Below are 22293 nucleotides of genomic sequence, written 5' to 3' on the forward strand. Positions count from 1 at the left end.
TTAGACATAGAATAGATGCCCCCTCACTTGGTTATGAAAAAACAGCTGCCCAGAAATGGCATCCCTCAGACTTTGCATGACTGCAGAGGCAGCACAGTGCACTGCTGAGGCCTCACCTCTGAAATCTCAAGAGTTATGCTGATCAGGTCCTGTTGGCTTTCCGCTGTCATTCTAACTAAGTGGCTGGTTTCCTTTTGCTGTTGAGTGATGCTGAAAACAGCTCAGAAGAGCTCTGAGCAGTGTTGGTGAAGATCAGCATCCATACAGACTAACTCCCTGGGGCAGATGTGTTATCATTTTTACAGAACTCGTCTCTATCTTACAGAGGATCTGAATATGACCAAGTACTCTAGATTTTGACACAATTCTTGTAAACATCATCATAAACTAAGTGACACTATATGACAGTTCTGCCCACAATAAACAAAGAGAATATGGTTAAAATAGGCTTCTGTCATCCCTTCACTCAGTCATCCAGTTAGAGATGGGACTTTCCTTCATTCTCAACGAAGGTGTCATATTTTGTAAAGATTCTGAGCAATAGTACCTTGCAGAAACAGTACTAAGCATCTTTTTTGAATCCTGTGAGTTTTGTGTAGACTAGGCAGATGGCTAGGAACATACCTTGGCTGGAGAGATGCAAATCAATTCTGAACTTGCCATAACAAAGTGATGGAGGGCAAGCCCTCTTGTATTGACAGATCTAGAGCTGTTCCAAAGAACGTGCATCTAGATGCAGACCAGGACATATACAAAGAACAACACTTTATTTTCGCTTTTAAAATATAAAATACATCTAAAAGTTAACTGTCCCGTATTCACTTACGTTCTCCCAACTCATGGCGATACTTGAACCCAGATGCAGAAATAAGTACAGAGATATGAAGTTTAAAAATGTAATAGTTTCAGACTCGAGCTAAAATCTTCATGATACGATATGATATGAAGGAGCTACATTTTCAGATGCCTTCATCTGACCTCTAAGTTTGGCAGCTAAGCCAGTCTATAACACACAATTACTTGAAATGCTAATGAACATATGAGCCAAGGGAGCTGACACTGCATTTCATGATCTCAGAGCACTGGTCATCGTTCTTCCGTATCCTGTAGAAGGTTTCCACATATTCAGAACGGCCCAGCAGTTCAACAAAATCTTCATCATGAGTTATCACCAGAAGCTGAAAGTTACGCTGTTTTGTGCGGCTTTTTATTATCCTACAAAGAGATATTATTCAGTGTAACTCAATCTATATTGCTGTCTAGTTTTAGTGAACTTGTACAAAAACATTTAACTATTGAAAACAATATGAATGTCAAGCAATCCAATGTAGATAAGCACCTCTTTTTACCCATATAAAAAGAAAAACAGCAACAACAAAATACCTACAAATTATTTTTTCCTCTTCCAGATAAAGGAAAGGGAATCTAAAGCTACTGCTTTGCATGTATATCAGCATATGTCAACAAAGACAGGTCAGCTTAAAATAAAAATCACTTCCTAACACCAATCACTAACATTAAAAATTGAAAAATAGCCAAGCTTCACAAGAAGAGATTACTTACTCCACGAGGGCATGGGCAAGAGACTCAATGTTTTCTCGATCAAGATTGGTAGTAGGCTCATCTAGTGCCAATATGCCACAGTTGAGACAGAACGTTTCTGCTAGAGCCAGACGAATAATAAGAGAAGCAAGCACCTAAGGGAAAAAGAAAAAACACTCTTCAGAGTGTTTATAGAGAAACTATGCGTAACATTTTAAGTGCCATTACAAACTGTGACTAAAGTCTACATAATTCACAAAATGATTATAACTAATTAGATTTGAAAAAATACATTAAAACTTCAGGTTTGAATTGAAAAATCGCTTCTACAACACAACATTGGAAACATACCTGAGCAGTCAAATTCTCAAAATCCTGGAGCTATTGAAATTCAGGATTCCAGCCCAAGGTAAGGATGTTACCACATTGCCATCAGCGTTATTCCTATACTCTGTTGAAACCCCATCCTATTAGCAGGGAGATGGTGGAAATTTGTATGTGCAGTCAGTTTGAAATACGGAACTCCTGACTCCTTCATAAAACTGAAGATAGCAGTCTTAACAGCTCACATACTAGTGTTGTATTAGCAGGACAAATTGCTTCTTTATTAGATCTCATGAAGTAGTGAAAATTACAGAACACTTGATGGAAACTGTGCTACAAAAAATACTTTCCAAAGATCATGACTGCTGGCATCATAGCTCATGATCAAAGAATAATTCTCAGAATATAAGCTAAGAAACTGTGAACAAGTTTCACTCTCATTTACATAGGACTCTAGCATAACATCCTAGACTACTTTAGGAGAAGACATTTTTTGCCTATATTGCTGTTTTATAAGACGTTTTGGATTTCCCCCAATATTAGTATGGAATTTTCAAAACAAGTACACTTCTACACTCAGGTGGGAATTAATTTGACAGCATTTTTCACATTCAAGCAACAATACAGCATGCATCTTTTCACAGAATATCCTTTCAAGCCACTGGTGCTGCTATTGCTGCACGCGCTTAAAAATACCGTGTACTGTCTTGTTGTATTCCTCGATTTCGTTTTCTATTACTGTCAACACCATCTTGTCAGGCAAAAGTGAGGAGATAGCTGAAGGCCTGGCTGCCAGCGAAACTCTGATGCAGTATGTGATGCAGTGAGAACTGCTACTCTTGGAGGTAAGGAAGTAGGCAGATATTACTCCAGATAATAGCAATTCTTCCTCGTTATCAAAGAGATTTATATCTGTTGCAACCATAGCCCTTTCAGCTGGTGCAGAGGAAAGGGAGCCAAAGAGTTCCAGCTCCCACTGCAGAAGAGGAAGGAGAAGGTATCTCCCTCACAATTACAGTGTGCTTGGCCTAGGTAGTCACTGGCGCCTTGTGCAAAGGCAACAGGCTCTGTGAGCCTGAAGTGTAGGGGAGAGTTCTCCAGGTGTTCTCTTTACGTTGTAGAAGGCACAACGGATGGGCAGAAATTGTTCCAGCAGAGAAGCAGTAAGAGCAGTCCTGGCTGTGTTTCTGTCACTTCCTATGCCCATCTTTTTGGTGACATGAATTGAAAAGTTATATTCGGTAGGAGGTGGGAGTAGTGTAATTTGGGGAAAAAAGAAGTCTGAGGGTACTCAAAACAGACACAGTTGTGAAAAGATGACAAAGGATCAGCCCTCAGGAAGGAAAAAAAATTCAGGAGCAAGTTAATAGACCTACAGCTATGGGAACTTCAGTTGTAACTAGCAAGAAAAAGACTAGATGAACTTGAGAAGGCAGCGAAGCTGAACCCTTCACACCTACAGGGACTCAGACCAATCGTCAACTGAAACAAGGAATTTGGACACCCCAAAATAGGGTTCAGATGCTCCCAATCATATATTGCATACTGGCAGCATAATCCAGATGCAGTCAGATGTACAGAATTGTAAATCTGAGTTGGAGCCACTTCTTCACCGGATTCACTTTACGATGTGTCACTCTTGCAGCTTCCAGAATCCTGTTTATGACGTACAAGAAAAAAATGCTATATTACCTTTTGCCCAGCACTACATCTTCCTCTCATATCCAGTGCTGTATCTCCCTTTATCATTACTACTCTATAATTGTAACTTCTTCTTTTATCAGCTGCTGAAACATTCTCATCTGCATCAGAGCGAATTTCTATATATTCAATATCTGAAAATGGAAAATAAACAGTTTTTCCCTTATCAAAACATCTTTAAAATAGCATTGGATTAAACATCATTAAGAGCTACAACATACAGTAACTACAAAAAAAACCTACTCATAACTCCTACTAACAGATAAAACTTTGAAATTAATTTTTTCCAAAATTGAAGAAATAAGCCCTGGCAACTCCCCTGACTCAAGGAAACATCAACTATAGAAAACATGGAAAAGGGAAAATTACTTCTACTTATCATATAACTACCCACATAAGATGTGATAAAAAGGAGACTGTAGTGGGGACCAACAGATGTAGCCTTTAGAATGGAACCAACCATTTTCATATCCTGGATTTTCAATAGTTTGAACAAACACTTCTCACTATGCAGTACTTGGTATAAAATTGAAAGGGACAAAACTACAAAAACAGACAAACAAAACCATATGTACCTTGTCCTCTGTAGGTATTTCTCCAAAGGTCACGAATTATTTTGTTGATTTCTTCCATCTTCATGCTATGAAATGTCATTATTGCTCTACAGAAAAAAAAATGCAGATTTTTATAGGTGCAACCACGGACTGCTATGGACTCATAGGAGCATTAGGGAAGGCAAGAGCTCGCTTTTCATTCTCTAAATACTTTCACTAAAAATGCAATAACTACTAGTTCATTTTGAATGCAGAAATGTACAAAGATCAAACACACTCTGTTATATGAATACTTCTACTCTCACAAACAACTCCATCTCAAGAAGTAGGAGAGCAATAAAGACAAAATGATTTGTAATCAGTCACTCAATAAAGATCAAGTTTTTTTTTTTTTTAAAGGAGATTTATAATTTATGTGTAAGGCATATTTTCAGACCCCCAAGAAGAATCTGATATTAAAGCCTTCCAAAATAAAAACAGTGTTACTCATTGCCAGAGTCCCCCCCGACCCTGCGGTGCAGATAACTGACTCTCAGTAGGAAAGGAGAGCCAATGAAGTTTCCTTGGAGCAGAGAATTCTCTACCAAGAATTTAATTTATAATCACCTAAACAGATGTTATGATTAGAGCTACCTTCCTCTTCAGCGGCAAGAGTAACATACGATGTCACTAATAATTTTTTATTTCGTTTCCCTGCTTCAACATGATATCCTGAAATCATCATGTCTACACGTCTTTAGTTTGATAATAGATGTTTCCTCGTAAAAGCATTCCAAAAGGACATTGTGCTACATTTTTAACTTTTTAAACAAATAGTGCTTCGTAAGGAAAAAAAAATGCTTGCTTGCTTTCTGCCAATGTTTTTCTTCCAAAAATATGGCAGTATTCAAAAGTAATTCTGAAACTGACTTTTTATATATATACACACTTTTCCCACCTCCTTCCTTTCACAGGAATTATTTTCACCTGTTGTGAGGGATACTGAAGTCTCAACTCTAATATGATTTGTTAAGTCTGAAGAATGAGTAAAGCATTTTCTACGATTTACTTGATTAAACCCAATAATGCATTCTTCATTAATATTTAACAAAAACCTGTAAATATTAAATCAACAAAGATGAACAGATAGCACAGAAGAGCATACAAATGTTGCTTTTCCCAGCTACATACACAGCTTTCAATCTCTGGCCATTAGAGTTAACATTTCGTCTCACTGATTTTTCAGACGATTACCAATAAGTGATGCTTATCTATTTTTCTTGAAATTACAAGACTGATTTCCTGTTTTGCCTTAAATAGAAACAATAGATGATTTGATACCATACAAAAGACTCTGAATTCTAAAAGGGAAATTCTTGGAGTGCATTTCCATTTAAGCTGAAAGGGAAGAATTACACATGCTCTGAACAATTTAAATCTTCACAAAATAAATTTTGGATTGGCTTAAATTCAAATACCAAATATATTTATTTTATCATTAAAAACAATTAAAACAGGGTCCTCCAGACCTCTGCATCTAATAGCGTTTGAGACCTGTCTTTCTGAATTCATACGATCTTTTCAAATGCATTTAGAGCTTAGCCTCCAAATATACCAGTGAATTATGGGTTCCACTGCTTTATTATGTGTTGCCACAAAAAGTACTACCTTGTATTTCAAACTACTTCTTGGTACTTTCACAATCATTCCCTTTTCCCCTTCTCCACACTATTCAAGAAATTAAGAAACCTTTATCATCCCTTTTCAGTCACCTTTTTTCAACATGGAAACTTCTAATCTATTTGGCTTCTCTTTTGGACAGTTATGTTGTACCTCTAACTACATTACTGCTCTCTGTGCTCCTTTTTCTAGACCCACTATGTCCTTTTTAATACAGGAGACCAAAATTCTATTCTGAATTTGTAGCTTCTGTGGTGGCCAGATGTTTCTCTCTCTTTCTCTATTTTGTTCCTAATACTCAACTTTTCTTTCTAACTGCCACTGACCACCAACCTCGTATTATTGCAACTAGCTCATTGCAATTCCATAATTATAAATGAACATATGCATTGGGGGGGGGGGAAGGGGGGGGAGAAGGGAAAAGCACTGTATGTTTTACTTCGCATTTGTTAACAATCTTTGATGATTAACAATGGTGATGTGTTGGCTTCATTTCTCTATTGTCTCTCTCAATTTGAATTGTATTGCAAATTGTGTCCTAACATGTACAACCAGTACTCAAAAAGGGTCCTACGGAGAACTGGGAATAAAACAATAATGATCGCTGAACTTACCTAAAGCTATATTAAACTCTAGTCACTACCATTGACAGTGCTCGTTTATTTTATGTACACTATCTACCTAACAGAGTTCCTACATTCTAACAACCCTGTGCAGTTTGTAGCACATTTTCATTAATTTACTTTGCTTTTAGAAATCAGTTTCTTCTGGAGGCATTAAAAAAATAAAAAGCTACTGCAACTGGACTTTCAGAATGAATATAAAAGTAACGTAACAAGGTACAACATTCTAATACTTAGATATCTGATTTTATAAAGAGAAATAATTATGTACGTCTAAGTTACATTAATTTACTATTTCTAAAAGTTAAACCAGGAAGTTTGAAATTGCAAGTTGCTTTTGCACCAAGGTAGTAATGAAGACTGAAAAAAATAAGAATTATCCTCATATGACAGTACTTACTTATCAAGAGCCTTGTAGTAAGTGTCCAAATCTCTGTTCACTAGCTCCGTTGTTCTCATAACAATCATCATCTCCCTGTATTTTTCCTCTGCATCTTTGAATTGTGACTCTCGAAGTTCCTTTTTAAACCGAACAATCTCTTCCTCAAATCCACGCTGTCGGCCAAGGGCAACATGATGGTTTCTTTTCAGAGCTTCTATTTTCTCCTCTAACTGTTTTTGTTCACTGTCAAACCACAAATGATACATGAGACTTCTGTATTTAGTGTTTCACAATATTTTAGTCAAGGTTCTAATTTTTAGTTTATGTTAGCAGCTCATTCTATTGTATCTATAAAGACTGCAACAGTTAAAATTACAGTATTCATGCCACAGGAACTAAGACATAATTAAAATATGTTTATGTTTAAAAACATATTTAAACATATGTTTATTGTTTTTATAAGCAATATAACATATTAAGTTTTAAAAACATATTTAAGTCACCATTCTGGCTAATATTCATTAATCCTATCAAAGACCAAAGGACACCACATAGCGATATAAAATTGATTTAATTGCAGGCAGGAATTACATCAGGATACTGAGGAAAAAAATGCAATGAACAGTTTGGTAGCATCTAGAAAGCTAAATAAATAGTTTGCACGTAAGAAGCTGAATTAGGATAATTCCTTTCCAGCAGTGTTTATTATCTAAACAATTAATATTAAAATACTCAAATGATTTGCTGCTGAGACTTATTTGAGCAGACTGAAAATAAAATACTTTCATCCAGAGACATCAGTTTCTTTTTAAATACAGATTTAACAGTGGAAGTCTTTAAAACAAATGGATTAGATTTGAACAGGTATATACTTGTATGTATTTGTAGCTAGAGCTATATAATTTCACTGAGTCATTTATGTTGTCATGGGGACATTATGCAAACATGAGTTTGAGGGAGGAAGTAGTCTACATGAATGGGGAGAAAGGTACACACTAAGAACACAGGAAACACTAAAACACAGCGAGTATTATATTCAGATATTTAGTGAATTCTTATGCAAAACACGCTGCTGTGTTTTGAAAATGCTTACTTTTTCATCTGCGGGACTTTCATTTCTCCCATCTCCTTCATAAGTCTATTTATATTGTCTTCAACTTCTTTTAACTCTTCATTCCGCTTCCTCAAAGTAAGATTATCCTCTAGCCACCTTTCCTGTATCTGTCTCCACAGAAAGCAAGAAGTTCTATGATGTTTCAATATATCGATTCTCAATTACAAAGTATAAACTCTGCACAACTCTAAAACCTGCTACAAGCATAAAACAATTGACAGCACTGAAAAGTATCATAGTAAGAACTTATTTTGCAACAGAAACCTAGTATAATGCAAATCAGAATTATCATTTCATATTTCAACCTGAAATAATATTCACAGTATTTATTGTCATAGGCGAACATAAGAGTGATCCTGTGTGCGAATATTAGTCAATGGTTCAAATGGGGCAAGTCATTTGGGGTGAGATTTCACAGAGTCCCCTATTCTCAATTCTACAGGTAAGATAGTGGGATGGAGTGGGGAAAGATATCTTTCCTATAAAGAATGTAAATAGAGTTTGAAATACATACATAACGATTTAAAGCACACAACAAAATCTGGAGTGACTAACAACTTTTGGTACCTGCAATTGGAAACACCTTACAGCAGTCTTCTTTCAGAAGATAGGTATCTTCCACACAAAGCTACTTTTGAAAACGTTGGTTATTATCACAACAGACTTACCCCTTTTGGAAATACCACAAAATTGTATTTAGAGATAACTTTTTTTTCTAAAATGCATCTATTTTTACATATGTAAATCGCAGGATTTTTTTCAGCCTGATGCACACATAGCAGCTATTCCGACTAACAACTCATTAAGTACATCAACAGGAGACAAACTTTGTATCAGTATGAGCCTAGACGGACTTAAACCAATGCCAGAAATCACTTCAAGTATAAATGCAAAATATACCGTATGATAAAACAATAAACTTACCTTTTGAGTGTCAATATCTTGTCGAATAATTTCCATCTCTTTAGTTATCTTTTCCTTCTGTTTCTCACAGGCAACTAATTGAGAGTTTACTTCATCAAGTTCAGATTCCTTTTGCTACAAAAATAAAAAGGTATATTATTTATATACAAAAACACTTTTAAAAGCAGCTTTTTATTGATTGTTTTTTAGGTTACCTTCTTGTAGTCTTCCTTTCCTTCTTGAACATAGCTTTCGATTTCTTTCATGTACTTGTTTATATCTTTAACTTTCTCTTTTATGCTATTTATCTGCAGCGAAAAGATTTCACATGAATTGCAGTCGGATGTCCAAGAACTGATATGACATGTATAAAAGATAACTGGATAACACTATTTTTAAGGTACGATTCATTTCATAACTCCCTTTAATTCACCAACAGAAGACTTCAGCTTTTGTAATCCAGATGCTCCTTATTACCATGAAACTGTTTTCCAAAATAAACAGTAAATCACTCATTTGTGCTTACATAAAAGGGCTATTTGCCCTGAGAAACACAGGAGTGTCTCCTGCCAAGGAAAGGTCACAACCGTCCTTGCTGTTCCTCTAGATCTACTAGATAGGGCTTTTAGTACCACAGGTCACTAAATATCATTAAATGTCCCTAGAAGCTTTTTGATAAGACCACCAAAAGTTCGTTACAACTGAGTTGATTTCCTGACTTGGTTATGTTTCTTTTCTTCCCTAAAACTTCACAGATCTAAAGCATTAGGTAAAGCAATTGCTGTCTCCTAAAAGTCAACTCATTACCATGGCTTCCACCCATGCCCCAAAACCAACACGTAATCCTATCTCCCAATTACATCAAATGCAAACGAACCTTCTCTTGTGTTTCTTTATTAGTTGCAGTCCTTTTATTAATTAGATCCTCCTTGTCTTGCTGCAGTTTTTCTAAAGTTTCGTGTAGTGGAAATACCTGTTCTTTCGCTTCCTGAAAAGCAGTTGGAGAAAGTCCTTTTTATTTTCTCATTCTGTCAAAGATCAACAATTTTTCGAGTGCAAAAAAACAGTCACGTGGGTAATTTTTTTTTTTTTTTTTTTACATGTTGTTCATAATTCTGAAAAAAACCTTGTATTAAATAAAGTGCTGAAAATTCCCAGAGATATGCAATAGTGTAACAGGACAAAAATTTAAAACTGCATCTGAATTACTAGGACTACAGAATGTTAAATATTACTGGATATTATTTTTTTTCAAGGACAACATAGTTAAGGGCTAGTAATTATTTCCTACCTTAATCTCTCTACATAAGGACTGAACCTCAGTGGTTAATTCCACTATTTGTTCCTCCAGTTGTTGACGACGCTGCATGCTGCTGGAAATCTGAAGTTTCTCTGCTCTAAGTTCATTAACTGTACTCTTAAGCTGCTGAATCTGATTTTGCTGGTCTTGCTTGATTTTTTGATTTAACTCAATTTTACTAGTAACTGTAGATGAAAATACACACACAGTGAAACAGTTAATCTATAACTAACAACAGTTACTGTCTTCCTTATAACAAATCTATCTCCAAACTAAGTTAATATAACCAAAAAAACCCAAAACCTATTAGAATACGGTTATTTCAGAATATAAAATAAGTAAACTAAAATTTATATTTTGATGGCAGCAAGTTTGGTTATTTTCAATATAAAAACGAAACATCAGTTTGTATGACCTACCTGTATCCCATAAGTGTTTCTTCTCTTGTTTTTCTTGGCTTACTTGTAGAACGGTTCTACTTAAATCAACCCCTAGCAACTTAGCCTCCTGCTGAGCAATTTTTCTTTCAACATCCCTAATATCAGCCTAAAAGTAAGAGTAAAGTACTATTATTACCGTATTAGTGCTTAACAACAGGCTTTAGTTTAGATGTTATTGAGTAACTACATGTACAGCAAGCAAGTACTGTTTTATATATTGAAAGGAATTACAAAGCATACCTGGTACCTTTCCATTAGCGTTATGTCCTGTAAACATGCATTAGCACCTTCCTTCTCAGACAAAACTGTGTGCAAGAGTGTTTCCTGCTCTTCTATCTCACCCTTCAGCCGTGCAAAATCCCTGTTTACAGTCTGCAGCTTGTTCCTCAAGTCTGGTATGTCCCTTTCTTGGAGTTCCACTACAGTTTGCCTTGAATAAAATACAAATCCATAAATCTTCCTTTGTTAAAAGCAGCAGCATAAATTCAAGACATTCAAGTTTGCAAAATCTGTGGTATGATTGAATAGCGGAAGACTGAATTGAACCAATAGTATCCCCTTAACTTTGCCCATGTTCAGTTGAGTTTATTTTCTATAACCAGCTAAGGTAATAATCCCTCATTGTAGGCAGGTGAGATCTAAAAACAAACAAACCAACCAACCTCTTCTGGTTTTCAACTCAAGTACAGCAAGTGCTAAAACAGGGTTTAAAATCCACTGCACATGAGTGCCCTCTTGTGAAGGAGAGGTATATCCTCTAACAAATTCTTTTTTTTTTTTTTTTTTTTTCCCCAGAATAACAGTCTTCAAATATTTTGAAACCAGAGCCTCTGGTTACCCAGTGGCAGGGAAACTGCATACTCTACTCTAAATCCTGTTTGTATGGTAAGGAAAAAAAATAAGACTCACACAAAAATTCATTAGGACTAGAGCTGTTTACGGTTTGGAGGGAGACAACAAGAAGAAAAAAGGGGACACAGCAACAAAATAGGCTGCCTGTAATTTTTGTAGTTTTAAAAATACAGATTAAGTGAGCCTGGAAATTGGAAGAGACAGTAGGCACTTCTTCTGAATTTTTTAATATTGTCTACATTTTTTTTTACATTGCAAGTTCAAAAATATTTTAGTTATTTAAAAAATATATAAGAGATACAATTCAGTCTAATCTTTTATGGATTGTCAGTATCAGAGACAGAGCTGCATTCCCAAATGATGGAATTGCACTTGACTGAACCTCAAGGAAAAACACAGACTGCATTGGGAATTCGCTATAAAACTCACAGATTTCCTTCAAGAACATCGTAAGTCAATACAAAACCTGCCAGTAACAAAAAAAGTACTTTTAAAGGATATACAAATCAAGATTTTATTAAAGTGTGATTAGATTTTTGAATGAATTGCCTAGCCTGAAAATAAACCTTTCTTGATGTCAACAAAATTTTCAATAATCAAAAAACAAGCATTCAAAAGAAAATGGCTTGCAGCAATATGGTCAGTGAAGTACTTTACCTAATTGGTTTGAGACCCATCATTTCATCACGTTTTTTCTCTCTTCTTTTAAGCTCAGACTCTGTTGACTTCAATTTGTCTGGAGCAAGACGCAACTTAGACTGAAGATCACTAATTACATCTTGCAGTTCAGCCTCTGTTTGAAAAACTCTTTGACAAACTGGGCAACACGACTGATTCTCTTCTGTCAGTTGTGTAATGAACTGTGAATAAACTGCGGTGGCTCCAGCAAGCACAGCTGGTTTAAAAAGAAACAGAAGACTTTATGTTGAATATACAGTACATAAACAGATCTAAACTTATTATGTATTTACCATTAAAAAAACAAACAAAAGAAAACTATAAGCTGCAAATCATCAAGATAGGAAACTGAAATGGTCCTAAGCAACCTGGTCTGAATTCAGTGCTGTCCCTATTTTTCAGAATGGTGCCCTCGATCACATCCTGACTTTCCCACTAACCTGAATTATTCTACTTTATTGAACTACACTCATCCCTCAGCAATTAACAACAGAAACAAGTACTTCTGAATCTTCTGGGAGATTATTACTGAATCTTAAGTACAGAGTACTTCTGGGAGGTTATTACTGAATCTTAAATTGTTTTCTATGCTGATTGTCCCGCAAATATAAAAACCCACAAGCTACAGATTGTCTCAGTGTCTCTAGGTTACAATTAAAATGAGGAAAAAAGTAGAGCTATAGATAAATCTACCTCGCTGTTTTGAACTTTTTTCAATTTCATCTTGAAGTTTGTTCAGGTTACTATCAAAATCTTGGCTTCCACAAACATCAAAAAGTTTTGCTTCATAGCTAGACAATTGTTCTTCTTTTTTTCTTAGTTCAGCACTGATAAAATTCTTCTGTTGTTCTGCTGATGCCAGTTGTTTGCTGAAACATGAATGCATAAACTCTTATATCACAGAAAAGCAACAAAAAAAATTAAACTGTAGTAACAAAAACACCGTAATACCAATTTCAGATTACCTTCAGAGTTATTCATCAGTTCTTTAATGATTTTTCCAGAAATCTACAGCATAAATTTTCAACTAATCTAAATACAGCATAAAGTGTTTCATTTAAATTCCTTTTTTTTTTTTTTTTTTTGCTTTCTAGGTGCTTAATGATGAAAAAAAATTTCTAATGTCAAATCCGTACAAGAGACTTTCTAGAATATTACTAGCTTTTCCTCCCCTACTTCCTTCCCTAATTACGCTTATGAGATACTATTGAACAAAAAACGTTGAGCAAAATGTACTGAGCAAAAAAAATCAGCACTCTTCTATTCATCTTCCATACTTCTCAACTATGGACTGTTCTTAGACCTCAAATCTTTTTTTTTTTTTTTTTTGATTTTATAGAAGTTTAGTGCATATCGCTGCGAAGTGTGCTAATGTCACCTACTCTTTCTGACATATTCTTTTCTACAATGAATGAAATCAGGAACATGTAATCACACGTAAGTTCATGATATGGTTAATAACCATTCTGTAACTCCTAAGAAAGTCAGAAGACCACTGTCTTTTTTTCCCCCAAAGCACATTCATTCAGCTAGGGTAGTATAAATAATTAAGGATGTATTAGAATATTTTGTTATCTACTTTTAGTGTTGCCTTTGACATACTTCAAATATGATGATTTTATTAACTAGCACAAACTATATTGGCTATATATTAAACAAATTTTGCACAATGCTTTCTTTCATTTTGCAGACACCTAAATAAATATTGATGAATTACAGTAAAAGTATGTTAACTATACTAAACTTTCCAATAATGAAATTCTTAATTGCATAAATACTTCTGGAGACATAATTAACTAAAATAATACGTACTTAAGCTTGGCATGTCTGTCCCTTGTTTCATTGATCTCTCTATTTTTGCCATGAAGCCAGTCTTCAAGTTGTTTTTTATTTGGAAAGTATCCCAGCAGTAACGTCAGTTCTTCAGAATGTCTTGATTTTACTTTTCTAATCTGTTCCTCTTTGTCTGCCTTGGGAAATAAAGCATTTTAAATTAATATTTACATATGTTTAAGTTTACGTTACTCAATGGATTCATAGAGTTAATGGCTTCCATAAAGCCAGACAGAAGCTTTACATACAAATGTTTATAAACATCTGAAAAAAATGCACAAATCTTAAAGGGACCGTATTAATGTCATTTCCCTTCCTTATGAGATGATGATAGAAAAATTACTTTGTCTTTCTTCAGCATCTCCATTTGGGTAATTGTTGTGGTATGTAGGTTCAACTGTTCCATCTCTTGATCCAGCTTCCGAAGAACTTTGTCCAGGTTTATTTTCTCATTTTGCAGAGTTTGCACTTCCAGTTCAAGTGCTTCTACATTGCTGCTCCTCTCAGTCTTTTCCAGTTCATGTTCCTAAACAAAAAACAAAAGCACAGAAGACTTATGTAATTACATTAGACAATAAGTTCGTACTAAAGAAATCAGAAAAATAGCTCTTAAGAACTGTCCAGCAGCAGTATCATTAGCTGTTACAGGAATAATACTTTCAGGATTTATAAAGAATGCATGCAAGATGCCAAAGGCTGTGATGCTGGTATAGGAAATGTAAATCAGACAGTGATGCAGAGTTCTGAAATAAAGTACTGTACCAAGTTGCTCATGCTTTTCACATAAATCATAACTACATGATGTAGATTCAAGAAGCTCACTCATTTAGCTTGATTCTCTGTATTTCAGCATCTACTAAACATTATACACTGGAATTATCCTAGTAAGAAAGCTAGAAGAAACACTCTCAAGCACCAAATTCTTACACTGTGAACAAAAATAAACTATTCGGCTACAAAGGCACAATTAACTGTTCAGCTGGGACACAAAATGCTTGTAGTATTACAGTGCTTTACAGAATAAAATGCTTACAAGTAACTAGTCCATTTCACAGACAAGTTATCTGGAAAAATGTAGCTAGCACAGCACTTCAGTCAGTGCACTGACTAGTGCTAGCACTTTTCAGATTGGCCCAGAAAAATAGGAAAAATCTTATGATATCTATATATCAACAAAGCAAGTATAGAGAGGGCAATAAAAGTGAAAAAACGCAACAGGGTTAAGTTTTCTTTTGGAATAAACATAAAGCTTGCTTTTTTTTTTTTTTTTAATCATCCAACTGGAAGTTTTCATTTCAAACCGGATTTAGTTAGATTAACTTACTGTCTTGACAATCTCCTGATCCAACTCCACAATTCTGCCTGATGACCCCTCCAACTGCTGCAATTCATGTTTTACATTCTTCAGTTCCGCGTGTCTCTTGTTTTGGATGTCTGATTTCAGATCAATGGTTCTTTCTAATCCAGTTTTCTTATCTCTTATTTCATCTATCTGTTTTTGTTTCATCACTTCTTTTTGTGCAAATTCTCTCTGAAAGAAGCGAACAATAATATATTAATTTACTCATAGGAAAAACACAGCATTAAAATGGCTTCTTCACAATAGCATGCAAATATTCACCACTATAATGCATGAAATTGAAATATTTAGATATGTGAAAAAAAAAAATCCTGCTAAAATGCAGCAATACAAAAATGCAGATGCATAATGGTAGTGTTCTCTGATAGCAGCTCCATTTTGAAGATGACTTCAAACCAAAGTTGCCTGTTTTCTTAACAATTGCCCATTCAAATTCTTCCTCAGGCTTTTTAGTGTGTCACTAACCCACCTGCTTGAGATGGCAGTTGAGAAAAAAGTATCTGCAGAACTGCCTGTTCAGTAGCTTTGGCAATTCAGATCACCCAATGACCACTCTTAGTTCCAAAATTAACTTCCACAGAAAGGTTCAAGCAACCCATAATAAAGAATACTAGATGAAAAAAAAATGGCTTCATTTATTTTCCCCCTGCACCATAAAGACGCATATGGACTAATAACACACTAGTAACTAATATGGAATAATAACACAATCCTAAAATGACAAAATCCTTACCATTAAGTGATTTGCAGTTTCTGTATCTCTCGCTTGTCTCTCCTTCAATAACCTGTGAAAACTGGTAATCTGTCTTTCATTAAGAGGCGATAGCTCAAAACCATCTAATTCTAGTTGTGCTGCCAAAGACTGAATTAATGAATCCCTCATTTTGATGTGTTCTTGATGACGATCTGCTTGCAGTTGTAAACGACCTGCACAAAAATAAAATAAAATAAAAAAACATAACATAAACCCTCAAAAATTGAGAACATACATTTAGGATTCAAAGTCAATTGCAACTGTTTCCTTAAGGTCTTCTACACTGAAGCATTTAAAGTATTAAAAACAAGCTATAGCTTAAAATATTACTGTTTCTGTTAACTATTAATTTAGTAAGTTTTTACACTAATTTTAATCAAATCAAAAATTGAAAAGAAAACCTCTAAAACAAAAAATATTCTGAAAAACATAAACATATTTTACATAAGCCTATATTCTGTTTCAACTACTACAGCTTTACTGTAAGTCCCACAGTCCATCTAAAAGAGAATATATGATATACAGAAGAGTACTGTCCTAAAGCCCTCTGACTAGTCCCCAGCCCTCACATGCGACAGTGGGAACGCCAAGGATTCAACTTTCCCATGTTTCTTGGTTAGAATACACTTACACAATCACAGCTGGTTAGCAGACATTTTCATCACTGAGACAAAGTACAGGCTCAGACAGTGAAAACAAATGTGCTGTAAACTGCTAGACTGACATAGTTTTATGCCATCAGTAATGATCAATTTTGAATATTTCTATAGAAGATGGCACACTTAAGAACAAACAAACTTCATGTTGTACTTACAGTTCAAAACAAGCGCACTTAAAAAAAAAATCCAGGGGAAAGATGTTGAGGTGAGATTACCTGTGAGTTGAGGTGAGCTACCTGTGAGAGTCCCACACCTCGTTGTGCAACTGACCTAAAACTAACACACATTTCAGGGAGTCTGTCCCATTCAAACACCTTCAATTATCAGTAATTCTATTTCAGATCTTAATTCCTTTAAACAAAAATACAAAGTTATAGATCAAGTCTAACATACCTCGTTCAACGAGTAATTCTGACTTTTCACTGTTAAACCTCTGGCATTCTTTAACGGCTCTATCTAATTCACGCTTACAGTCCGATAATCTCTTCTCCTTCTCCTTCACTGTCCTCTGGTGGTTCTGGTATCTATCCCTTAGCTGTTCATCCGTTCCTTGAAAAACCTGTACACCAAATAAAAGACAGAATAAACTTAGCTTTTTAACTGAACTCAATTAAAAACAACCTAATGTTTATAACAACCTGTTATAAACGACCTAATGATGTTAAAAAATAAAAAAGTACGGGCTTCACCATAACAGAATCCAAAAAATAAGATAACACCTCCCATATAAAATTTCTATGCTAAGACTTATATTAAGAAAAATTAAACATACTATGAGCAAAAAAAGCTATTTTTCATATGCTGATAAGTTCATCTAAATTTTTACCACTATCCTAAAGAATTTTTGTTCATCTATCAAAATAATTTTAAATGTCCCTGCACAATCACAACAAAAGAATAAAAACTATTTACTATTTTAAGAAAAAGAAATAAAAAACCCTCCAGGGACATGAACAATATCAGTGTCAGAAGACATTCCATGCTGGTTAAAAAAGTGCTGGCTACCATGAACATATTGTGAGAGGTAGGTATTTTCAAGTTCCACATTGCAGGGCATTATTACTATAACTTTTGTCAGTATTTCTCTTCCTGGCAAGCTAATCTATGGTGGACGGATCAGTTACAAAAAGCAATTTAATTCTTACATCCAAATTACACAGAAACTACCTACAAATACTGCTCCATAAAGCTGCGTATCTCATATTATCAAATGAGCTACTAGGGCTTTGGAAGTGCTCATAACCAGCATCTGGTGCATAATAAAATACACAGTTCACATGGTAGCAAAAGGCAGACTTTGATTTTTCTGCAGAAAGGATGACAGCATGGAATTTAAAAGGCAACCTTTTCCATCTTCTGTTGCAGATCTCGATTATCTTTATCCATCTGCCTCCTCCTGCTCTCCAGAGCTTTTACGTCGTTGTCTAGCAACATTACTTTCATGAGATTCTTTTCAACTGCTGCCAGAGAACACTGCAAAGGAAAGGATCATAGAATAATAGAATCATTTAGGTTGGAAAAGACCTTAATATCTCACTAGTTTATGAATCCCATAGTAAAATGCTCTATACAATACTGTACTCTAGACTGTAAAACTTCAGCATTATTATTTTGAAAAAAAAAATTTAGCTTTAGTTATAATTCATGATAGTTTTACAGTTAACAGCCAAATTTGAGAGATTTTAAATTAAGCTAAAAAATAAACAAACCAAAAAAAAAGAATCATCTACGCTGTTACAACAGTTCCACAGACAATGTTTTAAACCTCCAATAACTGTTTACAGATTAGAGCAGCATCTGTCAGGTTTGTTGCTTAATTCTGTTGCAGAATAGAAGGTTAGATAACATTTTAATCAGGAAATTCCTCCAGCTTTGATATTTTATATATATTCTTTAATCTTATGTGCTGTTTTATACTGAAATCTTAATGTAAACATCACACAAATTACCTTTAAAGGATCCAGCTGACTCTCGATAGATTTTACATTCTCTTTAGAAGCAGACAGCTGAGCTTCCCTATTGTTAAGATGGTCCTGGATTTCCTGTGCTTTTTCTTTATTCTGTTTTAGGTACTTCAGTTCTGTCTGACACTCTTTTACTTTTAGGCTTTGTTTCAGCCGTACCTGACGGAGAGTTTCCAGTGCTTTAATATACCTTACAAAAAACAAACAAACAAAAAAATTTCAGATCCTATGGGCAATACAGCAATACTGATGCCTCAGACATTTTCTTTAACACCTACACTACTAGAGAAGACAGTTTCTTATTTAATTTTATTTGATTCCAGTAAAGAGGAAAACCTTGTTGCTGAGAAGATCTCATCAAATTTTTGTTTCAAGGCCTTCCCTTCGCTTAATGGCCAGTTGGAATCTTCTTGGTGGCAGAAAACAACATTGTTGAGCACGGATTTGGAAACACCAAGGGCACTGATCATCTCTCGATCAATTTCTGCACACTTGGAACTGAGACTGACCTTCTCGCCATGCCTATGTAGCACAGATAAAGAAAATCCACAAAGCGGTTACTACAACTTCTTTAAAAACAAAAACAAAAAACTTATTTAAATCTGTATAAGCACATTCTACTGCATTGGTTACAAAACAGAGTAACAAATTTTTAAGTTTACAATTACCATTTTCATCATGTGGTTTTGCAGCAAATGTTTTTAGTCAATGTTGCTACATGTTAAAAAAAATCTATGCAGAACCACCAGAGGGAGTAAGACTGATCTCGATTAAAGCCAAGTGAATACATTTCTTAAATAGGGGAAACTGGAGATAAATATGGACTGACAATATCCTGAAACTCAAAATGATGTTAAAGGAAATAAAGCTTATGCATTTCATACAACATTACTCTCAAACTAGAGCATCAGTAATACAATTTTCAAATTAATGTAAGTCAATTGATACACATAGTTCTTAATATAGTGGCTATCAAATGTTAGTATTTTTGAATCAACTAATAGATCGAGCGATGGGACTCCAGACCTTCCATCTAAAAACACAGACGGGAACTTCAGAGAGCACGTTATGAATTTTTCTCATCTTATACATAAAATATACAGAACCCGAACTGATCTTCACATTACAGAAGGAAAAAAAAAATTCAACTTACTTTGTTCTAGTAATGACCCCTTCAAGTGTTTTAAATTCTGTTTTCTTGTTTTTCTGGGTACAAACCATGGATCGTTGGACAGCTAAAAGCTCTCCATTAACATCTCGAAACTGTAATCGAATCTGAGCTCTAACATCAGTTTCATGGGCGACCTTCAGTACAAACGACAACAACGAAACAAGTATGAGAAATTCTTCTCAACACCCAAATGAATACATGACTTCCCAGATGTGGAGCGTTCCAGTCCCCCCAGCTCTCTGTTTTTCCTGAGACAGTATGGTCAGCTCACATCTGCCTAATACTTGAGCATCCCTGTTTTCATCACAACCCTGTGTGAAGTTAAGTATTTCACTCAGAAGTAAACACGCACTAAATCTAACCACTGTGGCTTTTACCTTTGGATCGTGAACAAATGAATTTCCTTTGGTGCCAGGGGGGAAATCTCCAGTAGATACATATTTAAGGCACTCAATGATAGTCTAAGAAAACAAAAACAAGTATACAGTTAGAATGACAATTTAGAATAACCAAGGAAAACTAAAGACAAAACACAGTAACAGCCCAAACATTTACAAATAAGATAAACATGAAGGGAGAGAGAAATAAGAAATGACATTTTATTTTCCAGTACCACGAGAACACGGTACTTTGCAAAAACAGTTTTAGTCAGCACCTTGATCAATTTCCTATGAAAAACACCAAGTAGCGCACTGCAAAGCCTAGGACAATAAGTAGATCTCTAATAAACGTAAGCCAATGCAATATTTACAGTAAACAGCAAGGTTTTTCTAATATTCGTACCTTGCTGTTGAAATCATTCTTTGTATTTTCAAGGTTTTCAGAGTTATTTGGCGCACAAAAACAATCACGTAAGTCTTACCGTTTTTCCCGCACCATTTGGTCCCACCAAAATAGTCATTGGATTAAGGAAAGTGATAATCTGTTTGTCTTTATCCTCTATGCCAAAACTCCTCACCCCGAGGATACTCATTTTCTCAATCCTTGCCATTTCTGCAGAATTCCTTCTCTTCCGCAGTCAGAAACGCAAACGCCACAAACCCTGTAAAACAAAGCTCTGTGAAAACTGGAGATGGCACGGCCTCCGCGTATCCCTGAAAGGCGACAACGCGGTTATTTAAGTGCGTGCATGGTCAGAAGCAGGGCTAAGGTTCTCCAGTTCCGGCCCAAGGCACAGAACGAGGGAAAGCAAAACCCTCGTAGCGCTGAGAAGCCCGACTCAAAGCTAAGGCCGCTTATCAGCCGTTCAAAAATAACAACAAAAAAGACCTTTAAGCACCTGTGAGAGAAAACGCTTCATGACATCGCCCCTTGTTATACAGGTTTTATTTATCGTTACTTTCCCCTGGCCCCGTTTCTCAAGGTGTCACGGCCGCAGGCGACACCCAACGCCAGCCCTGTCCCCGACATGAGGAAAAACCCGGCGGCAGCGGCTCAGGGGCGCCGCCGGCTGGAAGCAGCCGCGGTGCTGCCGGTGCGAACGAACGGGGCCCGGCCCCACGGCCCCGCCTGCACCTCACACGCGTGCTCGGGTCCCCCCCCCCCCCCCCGGGACCCTCAGCGGGGCCCGTCCCGGCCGTGCCATGCGGCGGCCCCGGGCGCGGAGCGGGCGTTTCCCGCAGGAAGCCCGCGGCCGGCCCTGAGGCGGGCAGCCGGAGTTTCCCGCCCCGAGCGCGGCGCTGCGGCGGGGGCGGACATTTTCCGGCGGCCCTTCCCTTCCCCGGCCGAGGGGCGGCCAGGCGATGCCTCCCCCCCCTACCCCTCAGCCCCGGTCACCTCCGCTCCCGGTGCCAGCCCCGGCCCCCCGGCAGCCCCCGCGGTCGCCCCCGCCCCGCCCCGGCACTGGCGGCGCCGCCCGGCCGGGCCCGGCTCGCTACCGCCCCCCCGCGCCGTGGGGCCGGGCCGCCGGCGGCTGCTGGGCCGGGCCTCCCCCTGTCCCTCGCCCTTCCTCGGTTCCGACCCCGGCCTCCGGGGGGCGAGGGGGGAAGGTGGAGGCCTGAGGGGGCCCCGCGGCCCCGCTCCGCTGCCCCAGCCCCGTCACCCCACAGAGGTCTTTGAGGGGTCTCCCAGCGGCACGCAGCGACCCCCCCCCCCCTCCCGTTGAGGGGCCGTTTGCACTTTTAAGACAGCTAACAATTCTAACATAGTCACTTTGGAGTTATTTCGCAGTGTTTCCAGCCTTCTGCTCAGAGCCCTGCAGCGCTGTGCATGGCGGCACAAAGTTGTGGCCAAGTCCAAGGCCGGCCCGTGCTCTGCTGGACCCCAGCTCCAGCGTTACGAGGGGAACGCTGCCTTCAAAATTAAAAAACCCTTCGAAATTAAGAGAGCCAAGTGACAGTCTTCTCACAGAAACCTCCATATCCGCTCAGCAGTCCGGCTCGGCGCTTCAGGCTCAGGCCGGGCGGAGGAAAACCACATTTTTGCTGCTGGGTTTGATGTCCACTCACTCCGCCCGTTACGCACTGTGGAATCAAAACCAG

At 37.1% G+C, this 22293-nt stretch overlaps 1 protein-coding gene across 5 annotated transcripts; it reads right to left on the reverse strand.

Moving 5' to 3' along the window:
* Nucleotides 1–750: 750 nt before the first annotated feature.
* Nucleotides 751–21639, reverse strand: RAD50 (RAD50 double strand break repair protein). Of its 5 annotated transcripts, none has more exons than XM_083799209.1 (26): nt 21590–21639; nt 20676–20855; nt 20191–20274; nt 19796–19947; nt 18979–19164; nt 18628–18832; nt 18023–18151; nt 17072–17237; nt 15999–16192; nt 15230–15436; nt 14249–14431; nt 13885–14042; nt 12766–12941; nt 12052–12289; nt 10783–10972; nt 10522–10648; nt 10094–10287; nt 9680–9790; nt 9018–9110; nt 8824–8937; nt 7879–8006; nt 6804–7028; nt 4143–4228; nt 3559–3701; nt 1564–1697; nt 751–1215 (listed from the first exon to the last, which is right to left on the reverse strand). In XM_083799209.1, the coding sequence occupies exons 2-26, from the start codon at nt 20802–20804 to the stop codon at nt 1029–1031; spliced, it is 3939 nt and encodes a 1312-aa protein (XP_083655335.1). In that variant the 5' UTR covers nt 20805–20855; nt 21590–21639; the 3' UTR covers nt 751–1028. The 5 variants fall into 5 exon arrangements, with proteins under 5 accessions (XP_083655335.1, XP_083655338.1, XP_083655336.1 ...); XM_083799212.1 differs by having other exon boundaries at nt 21573–21635; XM_083799210.1 differs by lacking the exon at nt 21590–21639 and adding an exon at nt 21329–21473.
* Nucleotides 21640–22293: the final 654 nt, after the last annotated feature.

Source organism: Anser anser (assembly GCF_964211835.1).
Source record: "Anser anser genome assembly, chromosome: 14".
In the NCBI taxonomy this organism is placed as follows: Eukaryota; Metazoa; Chordata; class Aves; order Anseriformes; family Anatidae; genus Anser; species Anser anser.